At 40.4% G+C, this 12,470-nt stretch overlaps 2 protein-coding genes across 2 annotated transcripts; both read left to right on the top strand.

The window, feature by feature from the left end:
* The first annotated feature begins 1,526 nt into the window (after nt 1-1,526).
* LOC111958907 (transmembrane protein 106B) lies at nt 1,527-10,390 on the top strand. Its single transcript, XM_024138717.2, has 8 exons — nt 1,527-1,662; nt 4,729-4,945; nt 5,221-5,284; nt 5,415-5,574; nt 7,089-7,229; nt 7,621-7,670; nt 7,771-7,824; nt 9,559-10,390. The coding sequence occupies exons 2-8, from the start codon at nt 4,741-4,743 to the stop codon at nt 9,677-9,679; spliced, it is 795 nt and encodes a 264-aa protein (XP_023994485.1). The 5' UTR covers nt 1,527-1,662; nt 4,729-4,740; the 3' UTR covers nt 9,680-10,390.
* Nucleotides 3,585-4,684, top strand: LOC139024480 (uncharacterized). The gene has a single exon (XM_070439319.1). It carries the CDS (start codon nt 3,739-3,741, stop codon nt 4,486-4,488), a length of 750 nt encoding a protein of 249 aa, XP_070295420.1. The 5' UTR covers nt 3,585-3,738; the 3' UTR covers nt 4,489-4,684.
* Nucleotides 10,391-12,470: the final 2,080 nt, after the last annotated feature.

Consider the following 12,470-nt stretch of genomic DNA (forward strand, 5'->3'; position numbering starts at 1 on the left):
TTGGCTAAGAAATGTGCAGGTAGCATTTCCTTCACAAAATATTCTATAATGTCACATATATCGCTGTTTTGAAGCCTCTGTTGAAGCAATGGTGCTGTTGTCTGTCCTGGTTTCACTGCATCCAACTGTGAAATGACTTGCTGAATTGTTGATTTTGGACTCCTACTGTTCGTTTTAAGTAATATTTTGTGACATTCTTTGAAAGCGGATGTTTTCTTCAGAAATGTCACAACGGGAAAGGTAGGAGAAATAGTTCTGTGTTGGAATAACATCAATATCTGAATCTGACTCACAGATATGTACTTGCTCAGAGATTCTTTAAGGGCCCTCATTAAATAACTCATAAAAATATATAACTCTTGCTGTGTCCTGAATGTTTGTATATTCTATAGAGGTCAATTCTCTATATAGATCATCTTAATCTTAAAAGAGTCAAATATAAGATGTGCTTTGTAGTGTCCTTTTTTGGCATTTATCCCTGAATGACAGATTGCTGAGCTCAATATGTAGGTCAACCTCTCATTGTCAACTGCTGAAAGATCAATAAAGCGAGATAGGGACACAAGGTTTCACATTACTGTGGATGACTTTTGACCTTCCACCAGAAACATAAAGTACAAGAATATCTGTAGTGCTGGTTGAAATAGTTTGTCTACTGAGTACGGTTGCACATTTACTGCATGTGCGTGATGCTTCTCCCTTTGCAATCATTTGCTTGAAAAGAATATCAAGCGTGCCTTTTATGTTTGGAAGTGAAATCCTAAACATTGAAGTTTCTAATGAGGAGAGATGTGCTGTGATCCATGAATCAGTCCAAAACCCAAGTCCAAGTAGCCAACCTTTGGATTGATTGTGACAGAGATGGGTTTAAGAAAATTATTGGAAGGCTATGCATAATTGTGGTGATATAAACCTATAGCAACATGATTTTACTTGGATACTACCTAAAAAATAGTTTTATTTGTCAGGCCAAGCGATTGAGCTGATGCATTAACCATTAGGTTAATCTAGGTCGTTAACAGGTATGCCAGTCCATTATTATTTACATTGTGTCTTTGTCTTTGTTTACATTTTATTTCACACTGGAAACAAACAAGGCAGTTTTCTCTCTACAAGCCAATATGTATGCCATGTACAGTCTATTGCAGTGTATTGCATTGGTGGCTATGGAGGGGGTGGAGAACGAAGTGCTGCTGGATATGTATGACACTGTCCCCCTCCAAAACTAACCATATTTGGTTAGTAGAGACCCTACTGAGTATTTTTCACCACACTTTAGCTGAGACAGGTAGAAACGTTTTCTCTTTACAGCCCAATATTCTCAACATACTAGTGTCAACATTGTATTTTCATTATTGGTCTTAGAAAATATATTTTTTACATTTGTTTTCAGAAATGACATCGCAATTTCTTGTTGGCACAATAAAAGTGGCCATTGATTAAAATTCAATATAATTTGAATGAGTTATACACGTTGACATTTTTTTCAAATGCGGGCTTTTATTTTGAAGGTTTCTTACTTTGTCATATGAAAGTGACGTCATCGTCTGAGCTGCTGGCAAAATACTAGTGCGTGTACTAATGTCAGTACTATATTGACATAAACAGCTGCTGTTCGTGACCAAGCATATGTAAAGAAATTCTGCGTGAATATACGCAAAGGTAAGCAGATGAATCCAATATCGAATGTTGCCATTTTGATCATATCCGTCGTGCGTGTGTAATACCGCACAGTGGTGCTTTGATGTTGTCAAAGGAGCCGGGCAACATTTTGCAATATGGAAACATTTTATCCATGTCGATGCCCTATGCAAGTATTCTACACAATGATTTACATCAATAACTTGACACCAAATAAAAATACAACAGGATATCGGAGTAAATACGCAACAATGTATTCGTGAGTTTTGGATTAAAATGGCAGGCGGGCGAAGAGTTTCTCTGGATGTAACATTGTGTACCATGTAGCATAATGGTCGTCTGCACATCAGCACAGTATCACGACCGTGTTTTTGCGATGTGTTTTTCTGGCTAGGCTACATATATTTGGTCCAGACCTAACTTTGGTCAGAACAAGTCTCTTTAAGGAATAATAATAATAATTTATTAAGAAATATCAACAAACAAAAGAGGAATAGTCACATGCAAACAAGCATACATACTATTTACATTGCCAGGAATCCTAAACAAACAAATCATATTCATTAATAATAATTGCCTTTTTGTTTTTCATTTTAGTTAAAGTAGTGCCATATTGTTTAAATGCATTTATAAAGTGGAAAAAAGTTATGTTTTGAATTAGATCATTTGCATTTGTGAATTTGAAATTTACCTAGTATTATTAGCAGTTGAAATAAATATACTACATCTTTATCTATGTCAGAATTTATTTATTGGTATTTAAACTTTTCAAGAAATTCCCCATATGAGAGTAGATATCCATCCTCATTCAGTAACTGACCAACCAAAATAATTTTATTCTCAAACCAGTTACGAAAAAAAAAGAGACTTATTTTAAAATCGTATATCTTTGTTGTTCCATAGACAGTATCTGAGGGGAAAAATTGTGTTTATACGCTAACATCCAAGCTAAAATTGCCTGCTATGGAATTTGGCCAATTTTACTGGGATTTTATCAACATCAAAATTACATTGAAGCAAAAATTCTAAACCACCAACAGAGTCAAATAAATACTTAGGGAAGACATTCCAAATACTGTTCTGGTTCTTAAAATGAATTGGATTCTGAAGTATATTAAAAGTATTATTTAGAGGTATTTAAATCTAAAACCTCAAGACCTCCTTGGCCTTGGGTATTAGTGAGAATATCTTTCCGTAGATAGTGAGGCTTGTTCCTCAAATTAAATTATAAAGAATCTTATCTAAGTCCTTTACATTTTTGGGGATAATTCAAGTGATAACGAGACATAAACCGATCTGGATAACACTTCAGCTTTGGACAATAACACCCGACCGTATAACGAAATATCTCTCAGCAACCAGAGGTTAAATTTCTTCTTTGTTTCCTCAATAATGTGTTTAAAGTTTAATTCACTCCTTTGTTTTTCATCCTTGCATATAACAATTACAAGATAAGTAACCTTATCTTTAATTGGGATACCATATACTTCCTGTAAAACACAATCCTTGAGTGGAAATGAGACTGACTTTTTAATCAACATTTTCAAACCCGAAACTAAGGAAAAGTCTTCAATACAGGAAACTGCTTTAGAAACGTCATTCCTGTCTCTTAAAAATATGGTGGTATCATCAGCCAGTTGACATAGTTAAAATTCATTGCCAAGTACTGAAACACCTTGAAAATTCCCTTTCTTGTTATGAAGAGCCATACTTTGAGTAACCAATACAAATAAAAATAGACTAATTGGGCAGCCCTGCCTAATGCCACGGCCAGAACAAGTGTCTTTTGTTTGACAGTAATTGTTTCAAACACACATGAATTACATAAATGGTGCACACTTGATAAGAGCTTTTGGGGAGTTGGTGTAAACTGGTCTAAACAAAACAAAATCATCTATGCAAAAATGTAATAGGAGTATGGTATCCTTTATACAATATAAAATGGCTTTAAAACCTGACATAGGCAGGTACATTGTTATAGTACAGAAGTAGTATAAAACAATTTGTGTAAACTGACCATAACGACCATGTATAACCCCCTCTGATAACCAGGTGGTGAATCGCATCTCTGCATGTCTGGCAGACATATCAGTGTGGATGACGGATCACCACCTCAAGCTGAACCTCGGCAAGACGGAGCTGCTCTTCCTCCCGGGGAAGGACTGCCCGTTCCATGATCTCGCCATCACGGTTGACAACTCCATTGTGTCCTCCTCCCAGAGTGCTAAGAACCTTGGCGTGATCCTGGACAACACCCTGTCGTTCTCAACTAACATCAAGGCGGTGACCCGTTCATGTAGGTTCATGCTCTACAACATTCGCAGAGTACGACCCTGCCTCACGCAGGAAGCGGCGCAGGTCCTAATCCAGGCACTTGTCATCTCCCGTCTGGATTACTGCAACTCGCTGTTGGCTGGGCTCCCTGCCTGTGCCATTAAACCCCTACAACTCATCCAGAACGCCGCAGCCCGTCTGGTGTTCAACYTTCCCAAGTTCTCTCACGTCACCCCGCTCCTCCGCTCTCTCCACTGGCTTCCAGTTGAAGCTCGCATCCGTTACAAGACCATGGTGCTTGCCTACGGAGCTGTGAGGGGAACGGCACCTCCGTACCTTCAGGCTCTGATCAGGCCCTACACCCAAACAAGGGCACTGCGTTCATCCACCTCTGGCCTGCTCGCCTCCCTACCTCTGAGGAAGTACAGTTCCCGCTCAGCCCAGTCAAAACTGTTCGCTGCTCTGGCACCCCAATGGTGGAACAAACTCCCTCACGACGCCAGGTCAGCGGAGTCAATCACCACCTTCCGGAGACACCTGAAACCCCACCTCTTTAAGGAATACCTAGGATAGGATAAAGTAATCCTTCTAACCCCCCCCCCCTTAAAAGAGTTAGATGCACTATTGTAAAGTGGTTGTTCCACTGGATATCATAAGGTGAATGCACCAATTTGTAAGTCGCTCTGGATAAGAGCGTCTGCTAAATGACTTAAATGTAATGTAAATGTAAATGTAAATATCAAATGAATATGTGGCATGAGTTTTCACTACCGACCACACCTACTTATTAGATCTTACATGTTTTATTCACAGAAAGCTCTAGTGATGGGGAAGTCACACTCGCACTTGTCGAAGGGGAAAGACGACCGTGGCAGTCAGAGTGGCCTGACGACTGGTCCAGAGTACATAGATACACAGAGTGAAGAGGATGGAAAGAATGGAGATGTGTCTCAGTTCCCCTATGTGGAATTTACTGGCAGAGACAGTGTCACATGCCCCACATGCCAGGGCACTGGCAGAATACCACGGGGTGAGGGGATAAACACAAAACAAATACATTCCTACACAGTAATAAACATGAACCCTCACTCACTGACACAATACACACCTACATCTGTAGTAAAACTGTCCCTCATGAGCTGCTAATCATTTTGCCTAATTTGCATTTTGACTTGATATTCAAACAAGAATGCAAAACCAGAAACTAGGCTACCTAGAAACACTGACTTCCAACATGAATTGAAAATGGAAAAGACAATATCAGTTTCCTCTGTAAATGGCTTTGTCATCGCATCTCTACTGCAGGACAAGAGAACCAGCTTGTGGCTCTGATTCCATACAGTGACCAGAGGCTCCAGCCAAGGAGAACGTAAGTCTCATCTCACTCAGCCAGACGTCTCTTTATTGAAAGATGTGCAATTGAATGATTCAACTGTGGTAGACTGTGGTCTATATCCAACTTCTCTCTTTTAATGGCGCTTCCTCCCTTTTTCTTGCAGAAAGCTTTATGTCACTGTGTCCGTGTCTCTTTGCCTTCTGCTGTCTGGCCTGGCTGTGTTTTTCCTGTTCCCTCGTTCTATCGACGTCTCCTATGTGGGCGTGAAGTCTTCATTCGTCTCCTATGACCAGGACAAACGGATTGTCTATCTCAATATCACGGTAAGCTCCTCTCTCTGGTGTTAGTTGTCCTTCTTGTGTTTCCATCTTAGGGTTGACATGGATTCAAATCAAATAGTTTTTTGTCACGTGCTTCGTAAACAATTGGTGTAAACAGTGAAATGCGTCCATACCAGCCGTTCCCAACAATGCAGTGAGAAAAATAGAAAAAGAATAAAACAACAATGACACGAGGAATAAATACACCATGAGTAACAATAACTTGGCTATATACACGGGGTACCAGTACTGAGTGAATGTACAGAGGTATGAGGTAATTGAGGTAGATATGTACATATAGTTAGGGGTGAAGTGACTAAGCAACAGGATAGATAATAAACAGTAGCAGCAGCGTATGTGATGAGTCAAAAGAGAGTCTTGGTAGTTATTTGGTTAACAATGTAGCAGTCTTAAGGCTTGGGGGGTAGAAGCTGTTCGGGGTCCTGTTGGTTCCAGACTTGGTGCATCTGTACTGCCTGCCGTGTGGTAGCAGAGAGAACAGTCTATTACTTGGGTGGTTGGAGTCTTTTACCATTTTTAGGGCCTTCTCTTACACCGCCTGGTTTGAAGGTTCTGGATGGCAGGGAGCTCAGCCCCAGTGATGTACTGGGCCGTACACACTAACCTCTGTAGCGCCTTACCCTCTGTAGCGCCTTGTGGTCGTATGACAAGCAGTTGCCATACCAAGTGGTGATGCAGCCAGTCAAGATGCTTTCAATGGTACAGCTGGACAACTTTTTGAGGATCTGAGGGCCCATGCCAAATCTTTCCAGCCTCCTGAGGGAGAGGTGTTGTCGTGCCTTCTTCACAACTGTGTTGGTGTGTGTGGACCATGTTAATTCCTGACTGATGTGGACACAGAGGAACTTGAAGCTCTCGGCCCGCTCCACTACAGTCCTGTCGATATGGATGGGGGCGTGCTCGGCACTCCGTTTCCTGTAGTCCACAATCAGCTCCTTTGTCTTGCTGACGTTGAGGGAGAGGTTGTTGTCCTGGCACCACACTGCCAGGTCACTGAGGAGGAGGTGATCAGGCCTACCACCGTTGTGTCATTCAGCAAATTTAATGATGGTGTTGGAGACGTGCGGTCACTCAGTCGTGGATGAACAGGGAGTACATGAGGGAAATAAGCACGCAGCCCTGAGGGGCCCCGTGTTGAGGGTCAACGTGGTGGATGTGTTGTTGCCTACCCTCACCACCTGGGAAATAGTTTTTTTTTAAACCTGGGGGCAGCCCGTCAGGAAGTCCAGGATCCAGTTACAAAGGGAGGTGTTCAGTCCCAGGGTCCTTAGCTTAGTGATGAGCTTGGAGGGTACTATGGTGTTGGACGCTGAGCTGTAGCCGATGAACAGTATTCTCGCATAGGTGTTCTTCTTGACCAGGTGGGAGAGGGCAGTGTGGAGTGCAATAGAGATTCCATCATCTGTGGATTTGTTGGGGCGGTATGCAAATTGCAGTGGGTCCAACGTAATGACAGTCTTTCCAACAACTGTTGTGCCGTATGGCTTTTCTTCTAGACCACTCTGAACATCACCAATAACAACTACTACGCTGTATCCCTGACCAACATCACAGCCCAAGTGCAGTTCTCTAAGACGGTGATTGGGAAGGCCCGTATTAGCAATGTGACGACCATCATACCACTGGATATGCAGCAGGTGGGTCTTTACCATGTGTATTTTAGAATAACATGCCTTGGTATAACGGCTTGTTATAAACATATTACAGTGTATGACGTGTGCATCAAAGTTGTACTTTGAAGTACTTTTCTATCCCCCAACACAGCAGCTCATTGTTCCACCCGCTTTGCGGCAAAATCTAGCAACAAAATCAGGCAACATTGATAACGAACCTTGTTGTTGTTGTTGAATCCACTATAACACCTGTCCCTGTTCTGAGGGCATCAGTAGAAGCAAGGATGGAATAAGGATGGCATTTTTGGACTGTTGCCCTCAAAAGTGACTCATTACTTAGTTAGTCAGCACTCAACCGCCCTGTTCAATATGGGAGATGGATAACTGCTGCATTACAACATATTGTTTATTTCAGATTGACTACACGGTTCCCACAGTCATTGCTGAGGAGATGAGTTATATGTTGTAAGTATTTATTGTAAGTATTTCACAACTAACTACATTTTATTGTGTGGTTGACAGTACAAATCGTGACATTTCTTCAATAAATGTTTTGTGTTTGCAGCGACTATTGCACCCTGCAGTCCATAAAGGTTCACAACATTGTGGTCATGATGCAGTAAGTATACGGTGCATTCGGAAACTATTCATACCACTTCCCTTTTTCCACATTTTGTTACGTTACAGCCTCATTCTGAAATGTGTCCCCAAACATGTTTTGCTCGTCAATCTACACACAATACCCCATAATAACAAAGTAAAAACAGGCTTTTAGAAATGTTCGGAAATGTATAAAAATGTAAAAGACTGAAAAACTTTATTTACATAAGTATTCAGATCCTTTGCTATGAGACTCGAAATAAAGCTCAGCTGGATCCTGTTTCCATTGATCATCCTTGAGATGTTTCTATAACTTGATTGGAGTCCACCTGTGATAAAAACAATTAATTGAACATGATTTGGAAAGGTACACACCTGTCTATATAAGGTTCCACATTTGACAGTGCATGTCAGAGCAAAAACCAAGCCGTGAGGTCGAAGGAATTGTCCGTAGAGCTCCAAGACAGGATTGTGTCGAGGCACAGATCTGGGAAGGATACCAAAACATTTCTGCAGCATTGACGTTCCCCAAGAACACAGTCGCCTCCATCATTCTTAAATGGAAAAAGTTTGGAACTACCAAGACTCTTCCTAGAGCTGGCCGCCCGGCCAAACTGAGCAATCGGGGAGAAGGGCCTTTGTGAGGGAGGTGACCAAGAACCCGATGGTCACTCTGACAAAGCTCCAGAGTTCCTCTGTGGAGACGGGAGAACCTTCCAAAAGGACAACCATCTCTGCAGCACTCCACCAATCAGGCTTTTATGGTAGAGTGTCCAGGCGGAAACCACTCCTCAGTAAAAGGCACATGACAGTCAGCTTGGAGTTCGCCAAAAGGCACCTAAAGACTCTCAGACCATGAGAAACAAGATTCTCTGGTCTGATGAAACCCAGATTGAACTCTTTAGCCTGAATGTCAAGCGTCACATCTGGAAGAAACCTTGCACCGTCTCTACGTGAAGCATGGTGGTAGCATCATGCTGTGGGGATGTTTTTCAGCAGCAGGTACTGGGAGACTAGTCATGATCAAGGGAAAGAGGAACGGAGCAAAGTACAGAGAGATCATTGAATGTAACCTCCTTCAGAGCGCTCAGGACCTCAGACTGCGGGGAAGATTCAACGTCCAACAGGACAACAACCCTAAGCACAAAGTCTTTGAATGTCCTTGAGTGGCTCAGCCAATGTTCGGACTTGAACCTAATCGAACATCTCTAGAGAGACCTGAAAATAGCTCTGCAGCGACGCTCCACATCCAACCTGACAGAGCTTCAGAGGATCTGCAGACAAGAATGGGAAAAACTCCCTAAAAACAGGTGTCATAAGATTGTAGCGTCATACCCAAGAAGACTCAAGTCTGTAATCGCTGACAAAGGTGCTTCAACAAAGTACTGAGTAAAGGGTCTGAATACTTATGTAAATGTGATATTTCATTAGTATTATATATATATATATATATATATTTTTTTTTTTTGCAGAAATGTCTAAAAGCCTGTTTTTGCTTTGTCATTATGGGGAATTGTGTGTAGATTGATGAGGGGGGAAAAAAAGATTTAATACATTTTAGTATAAGGCTGTAACGTAACAAAATGTGGAAAAAGTCAAGGGGTCTGAACACTTTCTGAATGCATTGTACCTTTTCAAATATTTCTACTAATACATTGAGTTTACACATGTTACTGTACCTACTCTATTTATTTTGTCCAACCTCACACGCCATTTTGGGGAAACTGACTACTGTCTATTGACTGGTTTTCAGGGTGACTGTGACCACATCTTACTTTGGGCACTCGGAGCAGGTCTCCCAGGAGATGTACCAGTATGTGGACTGTGGGGGCAACACCACCTCACTGCATGGACATGTGAAGATGTATCAGTAAGGCAGTAAAAACACAGCCATAATGGAAGCCCATCGATCTAAAGGCAGACAAAAGGGTTTTACGGAGTTCCTTTGGGCACACGTCTACTGTAGAATAGGAGGAACCATGTCTCAGAGAAAGTGAAGTTAGCAAGGTGCCAATATACAGTTTCATGAGGGTTTGATAATGTTGCAGGTAGAAAACCTCTTGTGCAAATTCTTCCTAATAGAATGATCCAATCCAATGTGTACAGGCATTTGAGATAAAGATGCACTTTAGCTTTGTATGGGAAACGTAATCATAAGAAAGTATTTATACGGCAGAGTTGTTGATGTAATGTAATCTGTACCACTAACCTTCCCAGACCACTAGGTATGGGACATGCAATACAAATAAAGTAATAGGACAGCATCCTCATTTTGATTATCAGCACCACGAATCACCCCAAACCACTTTTTGATGGCATTTTATTCCATTCTTTTTTTTATAGCAGCCATTTTGTTTTCTTCAAGGATTGTTTTGTACATAATGGTACTTCCTGATGTGTGTCGTTACTCTTACATTTTCATTGTAATGATAGTTAGATTTACATCTAATTCTGAGGTGACATATCATGTCGGGGTGATGCCAGAGTAATTATGATGACTATGGACCTTAATTAGATTGCAACATTTAGGTATTTTAATGAGAGGAATCTTGTATTTTTATATCATTAAAATACAGTACCTATAACTATTAGATGTGTTGTTTTTGATGTGAATTACTCTTCAATTGTAAACCTCTGAATTGTTTATTTTAATGGGAATGTTACGTGTTTTTTTTCTAACTTGGGTAGTAGACGACTACCTATTTCGAAATATGATATTACATAAATACCCTCAATGGTGTTGTAAAATTAGGTTTTTATTTTATCTTTGAAAATTGATTTTAAGAGGTTATTTTGTCTTTACATTCTTTATTTGATGCCCTTTGCCCCYTTTTAATTCATCATAGTTGATCACTGAAACTTGCAAGTAAATTGTGATTTTTGAGTTTGTGTTCATTTCTGAGATCATTAAATGTCAGGATACTGTAAGTATCCATTTGTTATATTCCTTAAACATTTGTTATAGCTTTAAAGTATTTTKTGCATGTACAGAAGACTGAACTGAGGACAATAAAAATGGCCAATATAAAATATCAGATGCTTACATTGTTTAAATGATCTGATATACTCTAWGGAGGAATTACTCTGTGGAGGAACAAGCACACTATATACTGTTGGATATGTCAAAGTGCCATATTATGTCCCAAATCATCCAAGAAGAAAACTTATCAGTTTAAAGTCAGTTCTGAATCCTCACTGAGGTACGTTGACTGTGTACTACTGTGTAATTGTGGATACTGTAAGCCACTGCCGGTCATACAGTACATGTAACAATGTCTTTCCTTGCATGAAACTGGGATTAAAAGTGGTTGGTTTTGAGGTTTTTGTTTGGTGCATTTATTGATAGTTTGTAGTTGGGGGGAGAATTCAAAGGTTGGAGAAATGTGCAATACCAATCACTATCACAGGGTGGCGCCTAATTTAACTAAATTCATTTAGAAATTAGTAAGTGTTGGATGAAAATATAGTTTCTGTAATGACCAATGACCATATGCACAGGTTTGCATAAAAACCTTACTCACTATTGAAGTCCAAGTAATTAACAACACAATGCATGCCATTCATGTGTAAAACACACCAAGTYCAATATTTAGCATCTTAAAAATAGCATGACGTTACATTTAAAGTCCCACAGAATAGACAGGCTTAGGTATGTTTGACAGCGTGCTCTAGTGAACAAATGTGTTATTTTTACTCTAAATGGACAGTATACAGCATGYGTTTTCTGTCATACAGTATTATGTCAATGTGGTACTCTGTTYTACAAGATCCTAAACAGGTTTGTTTGCTGTATTGTAATGCATCTACTAATCCTGTATGACCTTGGAATTGATTTGTAGACTGTTCTGGATGTGTGTCAGTGTGTTACTTTGTTTGCTTCCAGATGCTTGCCGGTGCTTGAGGTCTCCAGTGTGTACCGGTATGCTTACCTCACATCTGTTGCTGTCGTTTAAACGGCAGTTGACTTCCTCTATCCACGATTCAGGTCAGGGACTTGGAGCGGTTCCTAATTAACCAGGGCCCAGTTTCCCAAAAGCATCTTAAAGCGATAGTTCACCCAAATTACAAAATTACACATTGGTTTCCTTACCCTGTAAGCAGTCTATGGAAAAGGTATGACAGCAATCCATGATTTGGTTTAGTTTCCCTGGCACTGTTTCCACATGCTAACGTTCTAGCATTTGTGGCACAAATCCCATTCAAGTCATGGGACCAATATTAGCATTTGTCACGCACCATGTCCAAATCATCTGAAAGTATCTTWAATTGATTGTAAAGCTCAACAAAGTCAATTCTAGATGTTTTGAACATGATGCACAAAAGCCAATGTCGTCCAATGACTTCAATGGGATTCGTGCCTCAATGGTTTCCCAAAACCATTGTTACTAAAGTTTCACCTGAAAACACGTTATTTACCGACTGCCTCAGACCACTCATAGAAAGCTAAGTGAGTCGTTAGATGCTTTTTTTGCCCTTCCTGTATACACAGAAGATCTCCACTAAACATACAATAAGGATGTTTGTACACCTCTGTGACCACAAAGTTCAACAGAAATACAAAGTTGCCAATGGCTTTGCAATTGTTACAAACAAGCAGAGGATAAAAATATTCTTCAAATGAAAACTGAGATGACTGCATTAAAATGTAAATACAGTATAGGCTTC

Source organism: Salvelinus sp. IW2-2015, unplaced genomic scaffold (genome assembly GCF_002910315.2).
Source record: "Salvelinus sp. IW2-2015 unplaced genomic scaffold, ASM291031v2 Un_scaffold1555, whole genome shotgun sequence".
In the NCBI taxonomy this organism is placed as follows: domain Eukaryota; kingdom Metazoa; phylum Chordata; class Actinopteri; order Salmoniformes; family Salmonidae; genus Salvelinus; species Salvelinus sp. IW2-2015.

Excerpts from the sequence above, each read along its gene's own strand:
- LOC111958907 (XM_024138717.2), top strand. The coding sequence starts at position 4,741 with ATGGGGAAGTCACACTCGCACTTGTCGAAGGGGAAAGACGACCGTGGC. Across the intron at positions 5,575-7,088 it reads TTGTCTATCTCAATATCACG|ACCACTCTGAACATCACCAA; the intron begins GTAAGCTCCTCT and ends CTTTTCTTCTAG. Across the intron at positions 7,671-7,770 it reads GAGGAGATGAGTTATATGTT|CGACTATTGCACCCTGCAGT; the intron begins GTAAGTATTTAT and ends TTGTGTTTGCAG.